This window comes from Ranitomeya imitator, chromosome 5 (assembly GCF_032444005.1).
Source record: "Ranitomeya imitator isolate aRanImi1 chromosome 5, aRanImi1.pri, whole genome shotgun sequence".
Lineage (NCBI taxonomy): Eukaryota > Metazoa > Chordata > Amphibia > Anura > Dendrobatidae > Ranitomeya > Ranitomeya imitator.
In genome coordinates, this window is record NC_091286.1 from 125,281,332 (window position 1) to 125,305,057 (window position 23,726).

The 23,726-nt window shown below is 40.5% G+C and overlaps 1 protein-coding gene across 2 annotated transcripts in view; it reads right to left on the reverse strand.

The window, feature by feature from the left end:
* The window catches only part of UTRN (utrophin), a 930,516-nt gene that overhangs the window by 688,682 nt on the left and 218,108 nt on the right, over positions 1-23,726 (reverse strand). For both annotated transcript variants that reach the window (XM_069769124.1, XM_069769123.1), the window contains exons 12-17: positions 22,842-22,992; positions 22,203-22,322; positions 14,427-14,528; positions 11,335-11,442; positions 9,837-10,016; positions 4,297-4,466 (exon numbers count right to left, since the gene is read on the reverse strand). In XM_069769124.1, the coding sequence (XP_069625225.1) occupies positions 4,297-4,466; positions 9,837-10,016; positions 11,335-11,442; positions 14,427-14,528; positions 22,203-22,322; positions 22,842-22,992 (831 nt within the window). The remainder of the gene's footprint in view (positions 1-4,296; positions 4,467-9,836; positions 10,017-11,334; positions 11,443-14,426; positions 14,529-22,202; positions 22,323-22,841; positions 22,993-23,726) is intronic.

The following is a 23,726-nucleotide window of genomic DNA, read 5'->3' on the forward strand; positions in this document are numbered from 1 at the left end:
TGATCCCAACCCCATTCATAAGGAATGAAATCCCATTTATCAAACCTGACAGGGCACACCTGTGAAGTGAAAACCATTGACGGTGACAACCTGTTGAAGCTCATCAAGAGAATGCCAAGAGTGTGCAAAGCAGTCATCAAAGCAAAAAGTGGCTACTTTGAAGAACCTAGAATATAACACATAATTTCAGTTGTTTCACACTTTTTTGTTAAGTATATAATTCCACATGTGTTAATTCATAGTTTTGATGCCTTCAGTGTAAATGTACAATTTTCATAGCCATGAAAATACAGAAAAATCTTTAAATGAGAAGGTGTGTCCAAACTTTTGGTCTGTACTGTACATGGAGGAAAAAGCTAATCCTGTACTGCGGCACACATGGAGGAAAAAGCTAATCCTGTACTGCGGCACACATGGAGGAAAAAGCTAATCCTGTACAGCGGCACACATGGAGGAAAAAACTAATTCTGTACTGCGGCACACATGGAGGAAAAAGCTAATCCTGTACTGCAGCACATATGGAGGAAAAAGCTAATCCTGTACTGCGGCACACATGGAGGAAAAAACTAATTCTGTACTGCGGCACACATGGAGGAAAAAGCTAATCCTGTACTGCAGCACATATGGAGGAAAAAGCTAATCCTGTACTGCGGCACACATGGGGGAAAAAGCTAATCCTGTACTGTGGCACACATGGGGGAGAAGCTTAATCCTGTACTGCAGCAAACATGGAGGAAAAAGCTAATCCTGCACTGCAGCACATATGGAGGAAAAAGCTAATCCTGTACTGCGGCACACAAGAAGGAAAAAGCTAATCCTGTACTGCGGCATACATGGAGGGAAAAGCTAATCTTGTACGGTGGCATACATGGGGGAGAAGCTTAATCCTGTACTGCAGCAAACATGGAGGAAAAAGCTAATCCTGCACTGCTGCACACATGTAGAAAAAAGCTAATCCTGTACTGTGGCACACATGGAGGAAAAAGCTAATCCTGTACTGCGGCACACATGGAGGAAAAAGCTAATCCTGTACTGCGACACACATGGAGGAAAAAGCTAATCTTGTACTGTGGCACACATGGAGGAAAAAGCTAATCCTGTACTGCGGCACACATGGAGGAAAAAGCTAATCCTGTACTGTGGCACACATGGAGGAAAAAGCTAATCCTGTACTGCGGCACACATGGAGGATAAAGCTAATCCTGTACTGCGGCACACATGGAGGAAAAAGCTAATCCTGTACTGCGGTACACAAGGAGGAAAAAGCTAATCCTGTACTGCGGCACACATGGAGGAAAAAGCTAATCCTGTACTGCGGCACACATGGAGGAAAAAGCTAATCCTGTACTGCGGCACACATGGAGGAAAAAGCTAATCCTGTACTGCGACACACATGGAGGAAAAAGCTAATCCTGTACTGCGACACACATGGAGGAAAAAGCTAATCCTGTACTGCGGCACACATGGAGGAAAAAGCTAATCCTGTACTGCGGCACACATGGAGGAAAAAGCTAATCCTGTACTGCGACACACATGGAGGAAAAAGCTAATCCTGTACTGCGACACACATGGAGGAAAAAGCTAATCCTGTACTGCGACACACATGGAGGAAAAAGCTAATCCTGTACTGCGGTACACAAGGAGGAAAAAGCTAATCCTGTACTGCGGCACACATGGAGGAAAAAGCTAATCCTGTACTGCGGCATACATGGAGGAAAAAGCTAATCCTATACTGCGACACACATGGAGGAAAAAGCTAATCCTGTACTGCGACACACATGGAGGAAAAAGCTAATCCTGTACTGCGGTACACAAGGAGGAAAAAGCTAATCCTGTACTGCGGCACACATGGAGGAAAAAGCTAATCCTGTACTGCGGCATACATGGAGGAAAAAGCTAATCCTGTACTGCGGCACACATGGAGGAAAAAGCTAATCCTGTACTGCGACACACATGGAGGAAAAAGCTAATCCTGTACTGCGGCACAAATGGAGGAAAAAGCTAATCCTGTACTGCGGCACACATGGAGGAAAAAGCTAATCCTGTACTGCGGCATACATGGAGGAAAAAGCTAATCCTGTACTGCGACACACATGGAGGAAAAAGCTAATCCTGTACTGCGACACACATGGAGGAAAAAGCTAATCCTGTACTGCGACACACATGGAGGAAAAAGCTAATCCTGTACTGCGACACACATGGAGGAAAAAGCTAATCCTGTACTGCGGTACACAAGGAGGAAAAAGCTAATCCTGTACTGCGGCACACATGGAGGAAAAAGCTAATCCTGTACTGCGGCACACATGGAGGAAAAAGTTACAGTGCTGCAAACTGGTTCCCCCTGTATGACACCAAATTACAAAGATACTGTATGGGTACATCCAATTGTATCTTTTTCCTTTGCATGTGCATGTATCTTCTACACTACAAAAACAAATTAGTATGCACTCTTGACTTTCTATAAAACTGGCACTAATCAGTCTGTTCCTAGGGCCATATAAGCAAAAAAAAAAAACGGTCCGAGTTTCTGATCAAGTTATTATCAGTGATTGGTCTGTATATCACTGTATCATCAGTGATTTTCCAGTATGAAAAAAAAAATTACAAAGCTTCTCCTATTCATTGCAATATTAAAGAAGCACACCTCCTCCCATCAATGTTTTTATCCCCGTAATAAATTGTAGTCACCGTATTATACAGCACTGTGAATTGCTCATTTTTCCTTTCTCCCCAGATCATTCTTCTCTTTTCCATTAGATCTATGACATCACGTGATTAAAAACTGACTAGCTGAATCCTTCTAAGCTCTATGTAGAAACAGGAGGTCAATATTCCCTGCATGAGTCATCACTGTAAAAGCCTCTGGCGGTGGAGAAAAGGGAGCAGCTGGGTCAGGAGTTGAAGAGGGGAATAATAAACACAGGGACAAGAGACTTACCGTTTCTACACAGATCAGAGAAGAATTAGCTGGGTAGAAGGGAAAAATGAGCAATTGTAAGTAGACATTGCTATATCATATGATGACTGCAATACATTAAGAAGATAAAAACCTTGATGGAAGGAGTGTTTCTTTAATTACGGACCGCAAACATATGACATCCGCTTGCTGTCTGAGATTTTTCACGGATCCAAAGACCTGTATGGGGAATTTTGATCCATGACTCTGATCAAAAATAGGCAATTCTCCAGTTTTTTTTTTTTTTTTTTTTGCTGAAACACGGTCCACATAAAAACATGGGCTTGTGAATAGCACCATAAACTTTACTGGGTACATTTTCTCGCCATGAAAAAACTAATAGAACACATATGTGATTCACTGACATCCGAATGAGGCTTTACAAAGAAAAACTTTATCAGCTTCAAAGAGGACTTTTAACTGGTGTTGATGAGTACATTCTGGAATAATAAGTAAGTAATAAGTAATAATAAGTAAGTTTATGTTAAAGCACCACACCAGCGTTGGTTTTTTCAGCACTAAAGTGGCACTTTATAAATAAACCCCCTACCCCCCGGTCATATACTCACCTTCCGGTATCTTCACAGTTTTTTACTCCAGTCCCCCTGCGTCACTTTGTAGCAGTAGCTTCTGACTGGCCGGATGTCATACGAGCTCAATACAAGGCTACGAGAGCCAGAACAAGGCCATAATGAGACTCTCATAGACTTGTAATGAAAAAGTGACCTCCGTGCCGCTCCATAAAACACTGGAGCTTCTGGCAGGTCATCTTTCATCGGAGACCTACCGGAGTGACATTGTAAAGGGATGAAGATGGCAACAGGCGAGTATCAGACTTACATTTAAAGCACCACTCCAGCGGTGCAATAAAGAAACACAGGAGTGGTGCTTTAAAAATACATCTGAAAGAGAATCTGCTCATATAAAAACTGACCTGAAGCACAATAATGTGTAAAAAGCTGAAAGGCACAGATACCAAAAAGTCATCATCATGTCTGAACTCCTTTTCACTCACTGCGTTGAAAGCGGCCCATATAACACATTGTAAATTGATGCATTTCCCTGATCTCCAAACCTCGGGCAAACAGACCAGCAGGACAGAGCACGAGACATTTCTGGACTTGCATTAAGGTGAGTTTAGAAATAATAAACTGCTGCAACCTGTATTACTTCAGCTAGCCATGTACTAAAGTCGTTCAGGTCTGTTTTAATTTTAACAACGACAAATTCCATTAAAATTCTGACAATTATTACGGTAACTTCCAGACTGCAAAAAATTCAGCTATAGGAAAAAAATGCAGAAAAGTTTCACCAAAACCACTTCTAATAACAAGAATTACTTTTTCTTCTCTTCAACATCAAGGTACACTTGGCGTTTCTTTGGTGGAGGTGGAGGAGGAAGTTCTTGTTTGATTAAGTGAACACTACTTTGCTCTCTCACAGTCACAGTCTCAGTAGTAATCCTCCTTGTAATCTGCGTCATGCCAAAACTGCTGACCGACTCCGTGACCTAAAAAATGATAAACAATGTACTATTCGAGATTCTCTATTGAACGCATGCCCTAGAAGTCTAGCTTGCAGCTTCCTACATCCCTTTAGCACTTCCAATTTACCCATTTAGACAGGGTGTGTGTTCAAGTAAATAAAGAAGATTTTTCTTCAACCTGAGACTTAACACAACCATATAAAGTGTAATACACCAAAAACCGTGGCATGAAATACATAAGCTCTGCCATGTAAATTATTTTTCTGACCATTGGACACACTTCTTTTCCTCCAAATTTGGGAGGAAAGTGTGGGTGCGTCTTATGGTAGGGATGTAACATGTGTGGAGGGGGGCAGCGGCCGCACTGGGATCCCACTTGCAGGAGGCAGAAAAATGTCCCCACTGCCTGGAATCCAGCACTGGGGAAACCACATGGTCCTGATGACTAAGTGTAGTGAATATTCATTAGCTGCTTCCCCACCCACCTGTCAGCTGAGCAGGGAGCAGCAAATTAATACTCCACTTAAGCAGAAACAACCATGGTTTCCCCAGCACTGGATTCCTGCAGCAGCTGGGGAGATCTGTGTGTCCGGTGGAGGAGGGGGCAGCAGCAGGGGGCCAAGGGAAACACAAGATCGCTGCATACCTGCCTGGGCTGGACACTGAGTGCTGGGCATAAGGACCTGTGTGATGTCATGAAGTGGGCGGGCTGGAGCATCACATGACAGCACGGAGCCCTCCCTCTTCTGATGTCATCACAGGTCCTTCAGACTCCCCACTAGAATCTGCAAGCTTCCTCTTATAACCTGTGCTGTGGAGAGGCAGCAAGAGGGAGGGCTCTGTGCAGTCATGGGATGCTTTTACTTCACCACAGTGTGGCTGGCTGCTACAATTAAGAGGTTAGACTTTACAACACACAATAAAGCACTCTGCCACTCCTTTGGTGAACTATAACTCCCAGCATGCCATAGGATCTGCAGGACATGCTGGGAGTTATAGTTCTCCCGTGGGAATTTAAAGCAGCACTCCAGTGTTATTTTGCAGTGCTGGAGTGGTGCTTTCACTATAAGCCCTGTGCCCCCATTCTTATACTCACCCTCCAGCGTCTTCATATAGTACTTCACAGACACCACACTGGTCCCGCAGCTTCCAACATAATAACATACTATTATATATAATAACACCACATATAATAGTATGTAATTTATGTTTTTAAATATTTTACAACATTTTTTTGCTTCAAATATTTTTTTCCTATTTTCCACCTCTAAAACCTGGGTGCGTCTTATAGTCCGGTGCGTCTTATAGTCCGAAAAATACGGTATATAGAAACCCAAAGAAAACATGGACACTAGAGCTAGATAAAATACTATAGAATTTTTATTATTAGAAATATTTTAAAAAGCAAGTTGAACAGAAATAATTATATAGACACAATTAAAAGGTGACAGACAACATCCTAGTACCACGTACAGGGAAGAGGTATTGCAGGAATGATCAGAATAGCCACTTAATAATTCAGGTTAACGATACACAAAATATCATTAAATTATCTCATCAAATCTCTCAATTTGATCAGTATAGTAAACCTCTAAGTAAAGTATATATAGGCAGAAGTCTCAAAATATCATATCAAATCAATTCAACAAATCAAATCGCAATAAAGTGCCGAGTGCTAAAGTGCAATAAATAATATAGCCTCAATGCAGCCACTATAGCTAGTGCTGGGAGTAAGTACCTTACTGGGAAAATACAAAAAGTAGTATATACTGAAATGGTAAAGTAAAGCACATAAGAGAAATCCCACTGCGCTACAGATAATCAGGCTTGGGAGAAGTGTAGCTAAGTGCTGTGAAGTGAAGTGATATGGTATAATGAACCAACCTGCACCTGGACGTGGAAGGAAGGACCCCAATGCACGTTTTCGCACACTTGCTTCTTCGGGGGGCGATTTGGTTTGTTGAATTGATTTGATAAGATATTTCTGATATTCTGCCTATATATATACTTTACTTAGAGGTTTACTATACTGATCATATTGAGAGATTTGATGAGATAATTTAATGATTTTTTGCGTAGTTAACCTGAATTATTAAGTGGCTATTCTGATCAGTCCTGCAATACCTCTTCCCTGTACGTGGTACTAGGATGTTGTCTGTCACCTTTTAATTGTGTCTATATATAATTATTTCTGTTCAACTTGTTTTTTAAAATATTTATGAAAATAAAAATTCTATAGTATTTTATTTAGCTCTAGTGTCCATTTTTTCTTTGGGTTTCTAACCATATAAAGTACCAGTCAAAAGTTTTGACACACCTCTTCATGTGTTGATTTTCCTTGATCACATTGGAACATGTACATTGTATATTCACACTAGATCAATGGAAATAAGGAGTAAAGAAACATCAGTGAAACAAACCAGAGGATGAGTTAAACCTTAGATTCCTCAAAGTATAATTCCACTTTTACTATGATGACACCTTGATACATCCTTGGCATTATTTCTAGCAGCTTCATCAGCTAGTCACCTGGAATAGCTATCAATGAACACGTTTGCCTCAACAAGAGTGCATTTATTGAATCACTGGCCATCAGAAAGTGATTGTGACCATCAGGTGCTGAGGCAGTGTTGGCACATAGTTGCATATAGTGGTGCGCTCTATTCCACATATTTGTAAACAAGAATAGGTCAAGAACCACTCAATTGAGTAAAGAGAAATGACAATACATAATTAATTTAAGACATACAGAATAGGCAATCCAGAAAATTGCTAGAACTTTGAAGGTATCTTCAAGTGCAGTTGTGAAAACCATCAATCATTTTAGCAAAACTGATACTTATGAGGACTGCTCCAGGGAAGGAATACCAAAAATGACCTGTGATGCAGTGGATAAGTTCATCAGAGTTATCAGCCTCAGAAACCGCAAAATGACAGTACCTCGGATAACAACCCTCATAAATGATGCACAGACAACAAGTAACAGACAAATCTCAACATCAACTGTCCAGAGGAGACTGCAAGAAGTAGACCTTTATGGCCAAATAGCTGCAAAGGAGCCACTACTGAGGACTGCACACAGTAGTGGCTCCTGACATCAGTAGTGTGCACAATTTTTGAGGGCATTATAAGAGATGATGTGCAGAGAATAATATAATTGACAACCAGCAAGGATTCATGAAGAATAAGTCATCTCTAACTAACATGTTGGGTTTCTATGAGGAGGTAAGTGAAAGTCTGGATGTAGGTAATGCAGCTGATGTGATTTATCTGGACTTTGCAAAGGCATTTTATACTGTACCACATAACAGCCTTATACTGAAGCTACAGAAGCAGAGACTGGGGGAAACTATAGGCAGATGGGTAAGGAATTGGCTAAATGACAGGAAACAACGAGAGTAAAGTGTCAGTCTTTGCTGACAACACCAAACTAAGTAGGACACTAAAATCTGACCTTGACATTACAAGTTTGCAAAATAATCTGGATAAGATGTCTGAATGGGCAAACACTTGGAAAATGAGGTTTAATGTAGATAAATGTAGAATAATTCACCCAGGACAGATTAATCCTATTGCTGCATATCTATTAAATGGGAGTATAGTCGGGGCTACAGAATAGGAGAAGGACTTAGGTATTCTGGTCACAAGTAAGCTGAGCAGCAGTACTCAATGTCAAGCAGCAGATGCAAAAGCAAACAAGATTTTAGGGTGTATAAAAAAAAGAGATAAAATTCTGCGATCCCAACATATTGTTGCTCCTTTATAAATCGCTTGTGAACTTAGAATGTGGGATCCAGTTTTGGGTCCCACATTTAAAAAAGGACATTCAGAAGTTAGCGTCAGTTCAAAGGCGGACAACTAGATTATTACAAAGAATGGAACACTTCTCTTATGATAAGAGGTTGGAAAAGTTGGTCTTGTTTAGAGTAGAAAAAATACGCCTCAGAGGGGATCTCATTTATATGTATAAATATATATGTGCTCAATTCAAAACACTGGCACATGACTTATTTCTTCCAAGGACCATAATAACGAAGAAATGGCACTCATTACAGGTGGAAGAAAGGCGATTCTGACAGCTAAACAGGAAAGGGTTCTTTACAGTTAGAGCAGTCAGACTGTGGAATGCCCTATCACAGGAGATAGTAATGGCAGACACTAGAACAGCTTTTAAAAAAGGGCTGGATGATTTTCCTCAGTACACATAACAGTGAGGGTTATAGTTAATTTAGTGACAAAAAAATCAAGTTGGTGGTGAAAGGTTGAACTTAATGGACCTACGTCTTTTTCCTACCTATCTAACTTGTTTGGAAGAAGCAACATAAGGACTGGACATTAGATCAGTGAAATCTGTACTGTGGTCTGATAAGTAAAAAGATTTTTAGTACCAACCACCATATCTTTGTGAGATGGTGAAAAGGTGAGTGGATGGTTACAACATATGTAGTGCCCTCTGTGAAGACTGGAGGGGAGGTGTGAGGGTGGTTTTCTGGTGACAATGTTGGTGATTTATTCTAAAATTAAGGCACACTTACTCAGCATGGATACCAGAGCATTCTACAACATGTCATTCCATCTGGTTTCCAATTAGTGGAACCATCATTTGTGTTGCAACAGGACAATGACAAAAGACAAAGTTATGTAAGGGCTATGTAACCAAAAAGTAGAGGGATGGAGTGCTTGCTGCATCTGATGATATGCCTGCACCCAACGTCGACCAAAAGAGATGGTTTGGGATAAGGTGGACCATAGAGTGAAGGCAAAGCAGCCATCAAGTGCCCGGAACCTCTGGCAACTCCCTCAAAACTGTTGGAAAGACATTCCACAAGACTACCCGATAAGGCTGAGAGAGAGAATGTCACGGGGTGTGTAATACAGTCAGTGTAAAAGGTGGATACAATGAGGAATCTAAGGCTCAACATATATTCTGATTTGTTTCACATGTCTTCCTTTATTCCATGTTTCTCTGTGTATTCCATTGTGGTTTTGATGCCTTCACTCTGAAACTACAATGTGCACAATCCATTAAGAACAAAGAAATCCACTGTATGAACAGGTGTCCAAACTTTTGGTAGGTAATGTACATAAGTAGCTAAATAAATATCCTACATTATCTATCTATCTTTGAAAGAAAATGTTTCTCTTATTCTAGAAGATCCAGCTAATACATAAATTACAGATACTGACTTTTTTGCCAACCTGAAATCTATTATTATTTCTGATTCTGGCACAAAAATCTTCATACCCTTCTATAGTCTACATTTCATTCACTATTATCTAATGGCATTAAGACATTTGTACTTGTCCTCAGAAAACTATACTTTGGTTCATACCTTAATATAAATATATAGATATTTAAATATATACCGTAGATACTTCTATCATTGTAGTTACCTGATTAGTATAGTCCTCTAAATGATGCACCAATCCATCCCACCTTTGAGCAAGATCTTCCATGTCACTCTTTAGTTTTTGAGATGCTTTTCCATTACCAACGAGAAGAGCTACTTCTTGGGCCAACTCATGTAAATGGTCAAATGTTTGTCGCTTCATTCCCAATTCTTCTTTTAATGTCTAAAACACAGATCCTGTATGTAGTATTTAAACTGCAGAAAGTTCTAACTACTATAATCAGTCCATGTGCATTAACGTATTGACAAACCAACATATTTTTCCAAGACAATGGGACCGGGAGTCGAAATTTAAAATGAATGATTCATCTTCCTTGTGATATCATCTGTCGCGAATAGTCAGGAGGCCCATATACACAATAGATGATAGGGTGCTCGAGCTAAAAAAAAAAGTAGTGGCCCATCAAGGCTGGAGGGCTAACAAAGAAAATTACCAGCTACTATGGGATTAAGGTTCTTGGTGACTATACTTTGGGTAATATCACCAGAACAAGAAAATAGGTCCCACCTGAATGGGTCTTAATTTTTACGACATATGGCCAAATATAATAATATTGTCTTAAAAAGCTCTGGGGCATATATAAAGCAGGAGCCAAACCCATTCCTAGTACTAGGAACCAATGTCTATGTTGGCTAACCACTACTAAAAGGGCTACATTGTAGAGTTTGGGTGTATTCACACATTCAGTATTTGAAGTAGATAAATCTGGTGCAAATATTGTAATAGGAAAAAGTAGAGGAGGATGCCACTAGCTAGAAAGAGCCCTCTCTAACAGGACATTAGCTTTTATTATGGCATATACAATATATCTGCATTGGGGTGATTGTGAAAATAGCTTGTCTGCCTTATGGTGTAATTAGTATACAAGTGATTGCTTGATTAAGAATCTAAATGATAGCACATTCCCCCCTACAAGTTTCACCGCAAATGCGGTGTCATCAGGGGATGGGTCAATAGCGAAACTGCTTCAAACCTGCAAGGAAAAAAAGAAGCAGTACATGAATGAGATTTCAGAACTCTCATTCACTTTGCTGGAACAGCAAAAAGCTGCTTATATAAAATGTGCAGAGAAGAAAATGAGGCAAAATGCAACGTGTGAACATACCCTTATAACATATGGAAATATCCTTAAGGTGGGAATTAACTAAAATAGCAATTATTCTTAGACTGCTGGAAAACCATTTGGTTGTGTCAATAAAGGATTACTATGATTCCAAGCACATGGTATTCTGCCATTCTGCACTGACAGGTAAAATGCAGACAAAATGTAATCAGATGGGATAAGGAATCAGAAAGCCGTTTGTTTGCTTTCAATCTTTTCAGCGTCAAAGGAAATGAATGGTAATGAATGACAGGAAAGGATGCACACACTGACAGTAATCTACTTGTACCATGGTGAAGACTTGTTTCCCTAGTTTTTTCTTGTCTTATCTATATGGACGTCACCAGATTCCTCACATAACAAGAATACTGCACTCACCGCCAACTTCCTCACATTCACACTCAGCTCGGCTTGGTCTTTGAAGTTACCCCGCTGGACTGTACTCAGTGATCCCTCTTTCTCGCTTAGCCACATCTTGAACAAGACCTGAAAAGACAATGGAATATTTAGTTACAGGTTTCAAGCTGCAATAATCATAAACTGACATTAAAAAGTAATTTCAACCATACCAATCATTTCAAATAACCTTTCAGAATAGGTTGTCATTAGAGATGATCCATTTCAGTTGCTCAACCCTAGTCCAGCATATAAACTGGTCAGCCCTGGCAGTCCCTGGCATTGTGATTAGGAGCACCAGAAGTGCCCCAGATGCAAGACCGAGGATGCCAATCGCATAAGTGAAGAATGTTTTGGTATGGCTACCAAGAAAAACCAGAGTAGACACTGGACTACCTTGGCAGCACAAAATAAATTGCTGATCTCCAGCTACGGGTGTGTACATGATGAAGAAAACCATTTCTGCATTTTTCACCAGGTCTTCCCTCTGCAGGCTCTATCTCTAATTTTTCATCTTTCTCTGAAATAGTAGGATATTAGCTGCCATGATGTCTCCTATACAATAAAAACACAGACAGAGGAATTCCCTCTCCTCTATTGAGGGCATGTTCAAAAGTAACAGCAGAAGTACTGAGCATAGTGGCTGTGACTCCAGGTCAGTGGTCAAATAAAACTCACTAACATGAAAATAGTTTGCCTATGTTGTTGGCCTCTGCTTGTTTTCTCACTCCTCAGATCTTTCATACCCTGTCCCCTCCATAGTGTATAATGGGGAGTGTAACCTAACACATTGCAGAGTGGATGGTGAGTTCAGGTGGTAGAGGAAGAAGTAGAGGCTTATAAGAGGAGAAAGGAGCACACCACTTGGACAAGCTATATTACAAAGTGTATTATATTCACTTGTAAGTACGTTTTTTTGATTTGCACATGTGGTTATAACAGTTTTACAAAAAAAAAACTTGTTTGTAATTGTTCCCTCTTTTTTTCATGATATATGGTGAATAACACACTTGGACTAAAATGTACACAAAAAAGGAAATCTGTTTGTTCACTTTTTTTAGTTATTTTTTTTACAGTCACCAAGAACTACTAAAAAATATTTTAAATTGTGTTCTCCTTTGATAGCAATTATTTTTATGTGTCAGACATATGTTGGTTCTCATTTTAATGGAGGGGAGACTAGAAACTAGCTAGAAACAAAAATATTTAGAATTGAAAGCCCTCAGTGGTTGATACCTTTTAATGGCTATCTGAAAAGATGGTAGCAAATTGTAAGCTTTCGAGACTACACAGGTCTCTTCATCAGACTAAAAGAAATTCTGGAGAATCACATATGCATGCACAACACATCACAGGAAAAAAAAACCTGAAAAAAACATGGATAAGACAGGTGACATGAAGCAGAATTACCATGAGTTATGGACAGTTATGTCCATAAATATTGGGCCAGTTTTTAGATAAGGAATGCTTTATTGTCCTCTGATTGGGGTCTGGTTCTGTTGTGATGACCCCACATGGTCTGAGGGGCAAATTCCTTAGTTCCTTAGTTGATGTAAAAAGACATAAATCCTTTAATATGTCATTACCTAATAATTGTTGGAGTTAAACCTCTGGCACCACAACTGATCCTGAGAATGAAGCCATGAAGGGATCTGCAGATGGCCCCATTCACTTATATGATGTCGTGTTTCAGCAGGTGGCTGGGAAGGCTACTGTGCAGAACAAAAACTATGACGGGTGTACAATGTTGAAGAATCTTCATTCTCAGAATTATTACTGTGGGTCACCATTAGCCAGCGCTATGTTAAAATAAAATTGCTGTTTCTAGCTAGTTTCTTAAGTTTTGGTGAAACTTCGTTTGAGAATCCCAGTGCATGCTGGGATACTCAAACAAAGAGCCATCAGGGTACAGAGGTTGTGGCCACTGTCGCAACCTTTGTCCCCTTCCTAAAACGGAGCGTCAGCAGGGACCTTCATTTAAGGGGCTGGGCTAGTCCCTGCAAACTGTGCACAATAACATTGTTCTCTCTGGCCACCTCAGATCAACAGGAATGAGCCAGCTACAGAGTGCACTCTTAATGCGCGATGTCAGACTTCCCAGCTTGCAGTGACCAGCGCCGCCTCCGCAAATGAAGTCCCCCGGCGATGTTCCAGTCTCTGCAAGCAGGGTATGTCAACAACACTCACTGACAGTGCGCTCTGTTGCCGTCTCGTTACTTAGGATCTGAACTGGTGAGAGAGTGCACTGTCATTGTGCACAACGCCCCGGGACTAGCCAGGCCACTGAAACAAAGATGTCTGATGATGCTTTGATTTAGGGAGGGTACAAAGGTTGCAGCAGTTACCAGGGCCTCTGACCCCTGATTGCTCTTTGTTTGAGTATCCCAGCATGCACTAGGATTCTCAAACAAAGCTCCTTTAAAAAGGAAGTAGAAAAAAAAAGAAAAGCCGTTAGATAAAATTAGGGTAGGATAAGGAATTTAAAATATAAATATATTAGAAAATAGTTTAGATTATGGCATTAAATAAATAGGATAAAAAAAAAATATTTTTGCCCCAGCTGTCTTTCCTAATAGTATAGAAGTTAGCTGTCTTTATATGATTACTCGCTGACTTTTGTATTTATTCTGAAGTCTCTTTATTTTCACACTACCGTACCTTTTTATTTTTTAATATTCTAGTGATGCTAGTAACATTCAATTAAGATGGGAATACCCCTTTCCTATAAGTTCAATGATAATCAAGTAAGTGATTTTACTATTTCCTATTTGTTTAAGCAACAAAGTCCATTGTGTTAGCTTCCGTTAACATTCGTGTCCCGACTTATGCTTTTTACAGGATGCATGATTGATAACATACAGGTTGGCCATTATTTGTTATGATTTATATCCATTACGATTTTTGTTTTTTACTTGATCTGTTGACTTATGATACTTCTTTCGGCTTTCCATGTTTTGTTTTGCTGGTTAGAATAGTGCAACATGCCACAAAATTAAAAAGTAAAAGGACATTTGCTGGAAAAGAACGAATCTTGGCGATTATGTTCATGCATATAATATGTTTTACTTCTTTACCTGTTCTTCTAATAGTTTCTGCCAAGGGATAAGGATTCCCTGAAGCTTACTCCAGTGCTCCTCTGTCCAACGGCAAACTGCTGCCCACCTTTCTCCGAGTCTCTGCAATGAAGAATCAAAATATTTAGGTAAGACATATTTGCTATATGGAAAGTTTTGCTTTGATGTTCGGTCGAAATGTACATTTTTGGGGGCCAATATTGTTAGTTGAATCACACATTGTTAGGACTAGCGGAACGCACCAAATAATAAGACTGATAGTGTACGGTGCGTTCGTAGCCCGGGGTCCACCGTGCAGAGATGGAACCTGCTGCTGAGTAATGACGGACTATATGGCGGTACTCATAAGTACACTCGCGTGGGTTAAACTTCACCCAACATGAAGGAAGCGATCCTGTTGCGTCACAGGATCGCAGTACCGCACATAGGAGGCGAGCAAGCAGTCAGCGAACTTAACCCCAACTAGGATTGAAGTCCGATTAGACCACTTGCTGACACAACACCGCAACAGGGTGTGTTAGGCAACTCTTATAATTAGAGCACCGAAGTGCGAACTGTGCCGTGCTGGCAGGCACCACTAAGCACCCAGACGTGGGTCAGGAAGCGCACTACTGGCGCGTGGCGCCGCACTGGCGGTCACAGCAATAGACGCTGATACGTGTGTGACACGTTGAGTGATTTGTCGGGCGCTAGATACAGTGGGGCAAAAAAGTATTTAGTCAGTCAGCAATAGTGCAAGTTCCACCACTTAAAAAGATGAGAGGCGTCTGTAATTTACATCATAGCTAGACCTCAACTATGGGAGACTAACTGAGAAAAAAAATCCAGAAAATCACATTGTCTGTTTTTTTAACATTTTATTTGCATATTATGGTGGAAAATAAGTATTTGGTCAGAAACAAACAATCAAGATTTCTGGCTCTCACAGACCTGTAACTTCTTCTTTAAGAGTCTCCTCTTTCCTCCACTCATTACCTGTAGTAATGGCACCTGTTTAAACTTGTTATCAGTATAAAAAGACACCTGTGCACACCCTCAAACAGTCTGACTCCAAACTCCACTATGGTGAAGACCAAAGAGCTGTCAAAGGACACCAGAAACAAAATTGTAGCCCTGCACCAGGCTGGGAAGACTGAATCTGCAATAGCCAACCAGCTTGGAGTGAAGAAATCAACAGTGGGAGCAATAATTAGAAAATGGAAGACATACAAGACCACTGATAATCTCCCTCGATCTGGGGCTCCACGCAAAATCCCACCCCGTGGGGTCAGAATGATCACAAGAACGGTGAGCAAAAATCCCAGAACCACGCGGGGGGACCTAGTGAATGAACTGCAGAGAGCTGGGACCAATGTAACAAGGCCTACCATAAGTAACACACTACGCCACCATGGACTCAGATCCTGCAGTGCCAGACGTGTCCCACTGCTTAAGCCAGTACATGTCCGGGCCCGTCTGAAGTTTGCTAGAGAGCATTTGGATGATCCAGAGGAGTTTTGGGAGAATGTCCTATGGTCTGATGAAACAAAACTGGAACTGTTTGGTAGAAACACAACTTGTCGTGTTTGATGGATGCAACTCAGTATTCTTTTTTCCTCCAAACACCATACCTACTGTAAAGCATGGTGGTGGAAACATCATGCTTTGGGGCTGTTTCTCTGCTAAGGGGCCAGGACGACTGATCCGGGTACATGAAAGAATGAATGGGGCCATGTATCGTGAGATTTTGAGTGCAAACCTCCTTCCATCAGCAAGGGCATTGAAGATGAAACGTGGATGGGTCTTTCAACATGACAATGATCCAAAGCACACCGCCAGGGCAACGAAGGAGTGGCTTCGTAAGAAGCATTTCAAGGTCCTGGAGTGGCCTAGCCAGTCTCCAGATCTCAGCCCTATAGAAAACCTTTGGAGGGAGTTGAAAGTCCGTGTTGCCAAGCGAAAAGCCAAAAACATCACTGCTCTAGAGGAGATCTGCATGGAGGAATGGGCCAACATACCAACAACAGTGTGTGGCAACCTTGTGAAGACTTACAGAAAACGTTTGACCTCTGTCATTGCCAACAAAGGATATATTACAAAGTATTGAGATGAAATTTTGTTTCTGACCAAATACTTATTTTCCACCATAATATGCAAATAAAATGTTAAAAAAACAGACAATGTGATTTTCTGGATTTTTTTTTCTCAGTTTGTCTCCCATAGTTGAGGTCTACCTATGATGTAAATTACAGACGCCTCTCATCTTTTTAAGTGGTGGAACTTGCACTATTGCTGACTGACTAAATACTTTTTTGCCCCACTGTAGCAGCCATACTCCATACGCGAACAGTCATACAATAGGGTAGGGGTATTTAATGAACGACTTGCACTCACAACAAACACACGTATTCAATTGTACACTAGCGCATGGCCGTGCGGTCATGCGCAGTTTATATAATTGCAGGACAGGAAGTGGCCACAGAAACTTTGCCCTTCCAGGGCCTGCCAAGAGGACCAATGGAATGCGCTGCAGAGCCAGAGCACATGACCCTCGATCTCCAACGGGAGATCTTGCTCTGGGCATGCTCAGTGTGCGCAAACAAGGACTTAGTCCCAGGGAAGTCCGCTCGCCGCTGACCAGCACTGACTTTAATGGCAGGAGCTGAAGAAGCAGCAGTAACTCTCTGTACAGAGTGAGAGCGAGCAAGACACTGGGAGCGACGTCCCCGCTGAGCAGACTCCACTGCGGCTGGAGGAGAATGGGAGACCGCAGCGGAGACGGATCGAGATTCCCCCTGTGCAGCAGAGGAAACTCGACTCCTAACACACATAGTTAGGTTGCTATGTTGTATTTGCAGAAGAAAAGAAAAATGTAAAACTATATAAATATATATCTTATTTATAAGCTATAGCAGGAGATGCCTGAGATTATTATTAGGTTGTGTTTACATACAGTAGGTATGCTGTGGGTTTTGTATCTGGATTTTAAGGCTGAAGAACCTCAGCATATTACAGGACCAATAAAGTGGATGGCATTTTCACAGATCTCACCCACACACTGTGGATGTTGATAATTTATAATTTGTGCTGTGGATTTTCACCATAGATTTCACCCTTTGCAATGCATTACACTCCTTACCTGCAGGTTTGCCCCACATAAAATAAAAAAAGCACATACTCACCTCCCAGACTGATTCCAATGTTTATGTGACATTGTTATAGCATGTGACAGCAGCCAATCAGATAAATTGATATGATGTGAATTTCCAAACTATGTGGATGAGATTTGTCAAAATCTCATCCATTTTGCTGGTTCTGTGATATTTGCTGATTTTTAGCCTTAAATAGGATCTTTCATCAGTTTGAGCATGTTAAATCACATCACAGAATAGTGTCTGTAAGAATGAGTAAAATTTAGTTTTTATAGTTTAATTTCTCTTGTTGTGGAGATAATAGCTTGTGAAGTTTAGCTTCCAAGTTCAACTGGGCGTTACCAGATATTTGTCTCTTGGGGCGTGTTCTTCTTCCCCTGCATAAGGTTGACCAATCATAAGTAGTTGGCAACAAATAGAGGAAAATAGAACACGCCCTCCTCTACTTACTTATCTCTACAGTTATTATATACTATATCAGTGCTCCCCAACTCCGGTCCTCAAGAGCCACCAACAGGTCAGCTATTCAGGATTTCCTTAGTATTGCACAGGTGATGGAATTCTTGCCTTTCCAGGTAATGCAATTATCACCTGGGCAACGCTAAGGAAATCCTGAAAACATGACCTGTTGGTTGCTCTTGAGGACTGGAGTTGGGGAACACTGTACTATATAGACATACAACAGAGCTGAGTTATGTATAATTAAAATCTGTTCCCAATCTCATCACACAGCAGCCAATATGGGGGGAGGTTGAGAGCTTACAGCACTGGGAGGTGAGATCTGGAAATGTTTGTAATGATACATAACTTAGCTCCGCTACATCTCTACACAGTAACTGCTGTGATCAGTGAAGAGAGGAGGGCGTGTTATTTTCTCTTCTGCATGACGCTACATGCTTATGATTGGTCAACCTCATACAGGGGAAGAAGTTTATGCCCCAGAAATGAGTGACAGAGTGACTGCAGACTTTTCATTTCAGCCCAGACAGCCCTTTTAATATTGCACACAGAATGGTGAAAATCTGCAAAGTTGTCCTGCTAGTATAATGATAGCATTTTCAAGACACTAAGATGCTCACTGATCTATAGGTGTCAGTAAGATATCTCAATATCTGCAAACAATTTTAATATATGAAGTATACAGACATTTAGGAATGAATGACATCGGATATATTATATGTTAAAAGAAAAAAACTAAGGTAATTCTAAATAAGATTCCCAGAGAAACAGCTATATATCCCCAATAGCTACATGTTCTGTTATTTACCAAAAACTCATTATAAAACAAATTATCTATAAATTGCTAGTCAGCAGATGACATTGTGTCTGAGTTTAAGGACTATATTTATAGAATTTTATGCTCTGTTTCCTACATAAATTGTTTACTTTAACCCATTCAATTGAATGTAGCCTGAATTGTTATTTCACATTAAAAGTGTATACATAAAGAAAAAAAATATTTTATTTGTAGAAATGGGACAAAATCTGACTCGTAGTAAACAAATTCTGACAATGAGTAGTCATTATCAAATTCAAGGAAACAAACAGCTGAACAGGGATTTGTAAAGTATTCTGAAGCTTTAGAAAATAGTTCTTAGCCACGACAAATAGATATGACATAAATGGACAAATAGGAGCAGTAATACAGCGGAGAGCGAGCCTTATCTCAGTAATCTTGCTGATTATATTCTATGCTAGTGCTGGAGTGGCATATTTTAGGCAGCCAGGGTGTGTGTAGAGGAGAAATTAGAATTTCTTTTAGCTTTGGGTTCAGCCACTTTTTTTTCCCTTTAATAGTTATTGGCCAGACAGACAAAAATTTATTTATGTAACCATCTAACCTAGAACATGGGGATCCCATGAGCTATTCTGGCATTGAGCATACTCCTAAGAAGTTTCACAACAGAAACATTTGTATAATTTCAACACTGGGTATTCGACTGCCCTTCAGCATCAATCGAGTGGTTTTTCTTTGTAGCAGCGCTAGAGTGGTGCTAATAAACTAAGTTTCCTGAGCCTAGTCTTACCAGCACACATCTTCATCTGTTCCGGCATCACACCGGTCCCACGCCGCCATCTTGCTACCATAATTTCTGACTGATTGGAAGTTAGAGGTGATGGTTGCAAGCTCTCGGTGTAAGTCTATGAACGCGTTTTTTTCTGGCTCTCGTAGACTTACCGTACAGTGAGTTGTGACTTCAGCAAACACTGGAGCAATCCGGCAAGTCACAAATTGCTACAGACCGTCAGGAGCGGCGCCAATGAGAGGAAAACGGCAGCTGATAAAGAGGAGACTAAGTAAAGGGTACTTAGTTTAGTAGCACCACTCCAGCGCTTCAATTTACTTTAATAAAAAGTGACTGCACCTCTGTACACACCTCATTTTCTTGGTATCATAGTTGAAACTGTAACCAGTTTTGAGACTGAGGGGTTCATGGGACTCATTTTTCAGGCATTCACATGGGCTTACACACATGGCTACACCGTTAAAACCTAAACGGAATATGCTAAAAGCATTTGCATCCCTTCTGACCAAACATTTTTGGCATATCTTTTGCCATACCAATGTCTCCAGTGAGAAAATCCCTACCACATCTAGAAAGCCTAAGCAGAGTAGACATGTCAAAAGCAGCAATGTTCCTCTTGTCACCTTTAAACCTATTGTTTCCATTAGGACAGAGATTACAGCTCCAGTCTGGTTACATAGGCTTTATCCATGTTTGTGTTGCATAGATAAACACTAAGGCATTTACATTGCATTGTTTTCCCATATAAACACAAGTTCAGCCCTTTAGTGAAAGTGAAATGACAGTAAAAATAACAACGAACAAAACAAACACACTATGAAGAAAACACATAGGCCCCAATTCATTATTTGCCGGTCTTTTATGTCACTTTCTTTTTTTGTCTTGTGGTATTAGTTGCGGTTTTTGGCACCAAATTCATCAGAAAACAAATAAAACTGGCAAGCAAATATAAAATATACTTCAAAAAGATACAAATAGAACAATGAATTGGGTGCAAATAACAAAAAGGAACAAAACTAAAGAAAAAAAACAAAAACAATAATGCATCAGGGCCATAGTATTTCAATGCTGATACCCACAAACTATGGCCCCCATTCAACATTGCCTTGGCACTTCTTTTTGCCTACTTTTGTGTGTTTTGCGCATTTTTGTTATTGTCGCAAAATTCATTATTTTATTTGTACCTTATTAAAGTCTATTTTATATGCGCTTACCTGTTTTTTGTTTTTTGTTTGGTGCGTGGGGTATGTAATCCCTATATATATATATATATATATATTACTATTTATTTATATAGCACCATTAATTCCATGGTGCTGTACATGAGAAAGGGGTTACATACAGGGTTATAGATATCGTTTACAGTATACAGGTTTACAGTGACAGACTGGTACAGAGGGGAGAGGACCCTGTCCTTGCGGACTTACATTCTATGGGATAGTGGGGAAGAGACAGAAGGTAGGGGTGAGGCGGCGGCAGTGAGGCGGTGGCTCTGGCGGCGGTGAGGCGGCGGCTCTGACGGCGGTGAGCCGGCGGAGGTGAGGTGGCGGCTCTGGCGGCGGTGGCTCTGGCAGCGGTGAGCGGCGGCTCTGGCGGCGGCTTGGTTATTGTAGGCTGTAGGCTTTCCTGAAGAGATGGGTTTTCAGGTTCCGTCTGAAGGATCCGAGGGTGGTGGATAATCGGACGTGTTGAGGCATGGAATTCCAGAGGATGGGGGATATTCGGGAGAAATCTTGGAGGCGGTTGTGTGAGGAACGAATAAGTGTGGAGGAGAGTAGGAGGTCTTGGGAGGATCGAAGATTACGTGAGGGAAGATAGTGGGAGATAAGTTCAGAGATATAGGGACGGGACAGGTTGTGGATGGCTTTGTAGATCAGTGTTAGTAGTTTGAACTGGATTCGTTGGGGAATTGGGAGCCAGTGGAGGGATTTGCAGAGGGGAGAAATATATATATATATATATATTCCAGATGAGCAATATTGAATTTGCTTCACATGAAATCTATGCTTACTGACTTTAGATGAAGATACTTGACAAGTTTTAAGGATCCAATGCCTCTTCTCCGCCACAATTGACCTTCATCTTTTCCTCTTCAGTTGATAATCATAGACTCAGTGTTGATCCTCATAACCCACAGCTCATTTTTTATTTATTCTCCCATCCCCTTGCCCGTTCTCCTACCCTTCTTTCAGTTCCTGAAAATACAACTGACCACAAGAATGAATTTTGTTTTACACATGACGAGGCAACTATGTCATTCAATGTGGAACCAAGTTCTTTAGAACGGGAGTCACTCTCTAAAGAGTGTCTAAGCTCTTAGCTTAGAGAACAGAAGTGAGATGTAACTCTATGATCTACATACGGTAAGTATAATACAGCAACCAACCATTTTACAGAAAACTTTATCCACACGGTAAACAATTATGCTGCATCCATACATCAATACGTGAGAGTCCTATTTTAGGAGTTCCACCTATCTTTAGAACGGTAGATCCCCTGACCCTCATCCCACCCTGTTAAACTGTTACCAGATCCAGGTAAAGAATAAACAATTATGCAATAATTTAATATAAGAGAACCAAAAGACATAACAGTATCATCATCACTAAATGACCCACCTGTAGCTGTGCTTCTAGTGCCGCTGTGGCACCATCACCACTGTTTTCATCCACAATAACCACCATGTGTGTTAAGGAGTTGACTTTAACTTGTTCTGTCTCCAGGTCATTTTGCAATTTCTAGAAAAAGTTGAAAGCAACAAAATAAAAACAGCAATAAAAGTAAATAAATACCCATACCTAAATGTAGTTTTATTATTAGAATTGCTTCCTTTAGATATGGCAGTGTTCAGGATTACAACACGCCTCTTCCTACTGGCTTCCTGTTTGCCGGGGGAGGTGGTGCGCTAAGGACTGACAGGTTGGTTCAAATACAGCGCTCTCCCAGGTTTGCCTCTGCAACATGGGGAGAGGCACAGTCGGACTGAAGATGGACGGATACATCAATCTGCCCAGCTTCAAAGGACCGTGAGCAAATCCCTCCATTCTCGGGAAGAGAGGGGATTTTTAAATTGTAACGCTGCTTGATTTGCAAGTACCCTGCAATATTACCCATTTAAGAACCTGAACCAATAACTTTAAATGTTACACTAGTATAATGAAGGATTATTACTTAAAAACATCTCTTTGCAAATTCACATAAAGTCAACAGAAGATGCTTCAAACGTTAAGATATTACCAATACTATAGTTTGCTCACTTTGTGGTCTTCAATCTGTTTTCTAAATGACTCAAAATCTTCACTGTAGAACTTTAAATCCATCTTGTGGATTCGCTCTTCCGTGACAGTCAGCCAGTCAGACAATTGGTCAAGTTGTTTTCTTTGCAAATCCATCAACACTTCATGCAATCTTCAGGAAATAACATAAAAACAGGTTAAATCAGGTAAAACAAGATTTTTTTTTAGATAAGATCTCTACAACTAAAACTGCTTACTGCGAGCAAGAGTTTCACCTTGTACTAGGCATGCCTGGACAATATAATGTAGTAGTAAAAGTGCAATGCAGTCTGGTAATTAATGACAATGCACAAAATTCAAAAAAATTCATAGCTTATTCCTTTACTAAAGGAAGATATTTCAGGTAGACACCCCCTGTTTGTTATAGAATGTTATCAGCCACTAGAAACCCCTTCTGTGAGCCGGAATTAGTTGTTCTGTATGAGCGGCTCCCATTCTGTTGGGCTTTAGTGGCTTGAATTACATAAGCAGCTTTTTATCTTAATTTCTTATAGATTGTTGAGCAGGGACCTCACTCCTTTTTAATTATGTGGTACTATGTAATGTCTTGATTGTCTGCATATCTCCGATTAATTGTAAAGTTCTATGGAATTTGTTGCAGCAATATAAATACAAATAAATAATAATAATAAAAATAATAAATGTCTGGGTTGTAATACTAATTGCCCCATACAGCAGCCACTAAAGGAGATATGCCAGGCTGGTGGCAGCTTTCACCACAAAATCAGATCATGTCGTGGTCTGTTGATCAGGGCCAAGAGTTGGGAAGACCTATGGTTTTGTCTCTGCTGAAACAACTCCAATAAATATAGCATTTTCTTGACATGTAGATGTTAAAATGTAAAA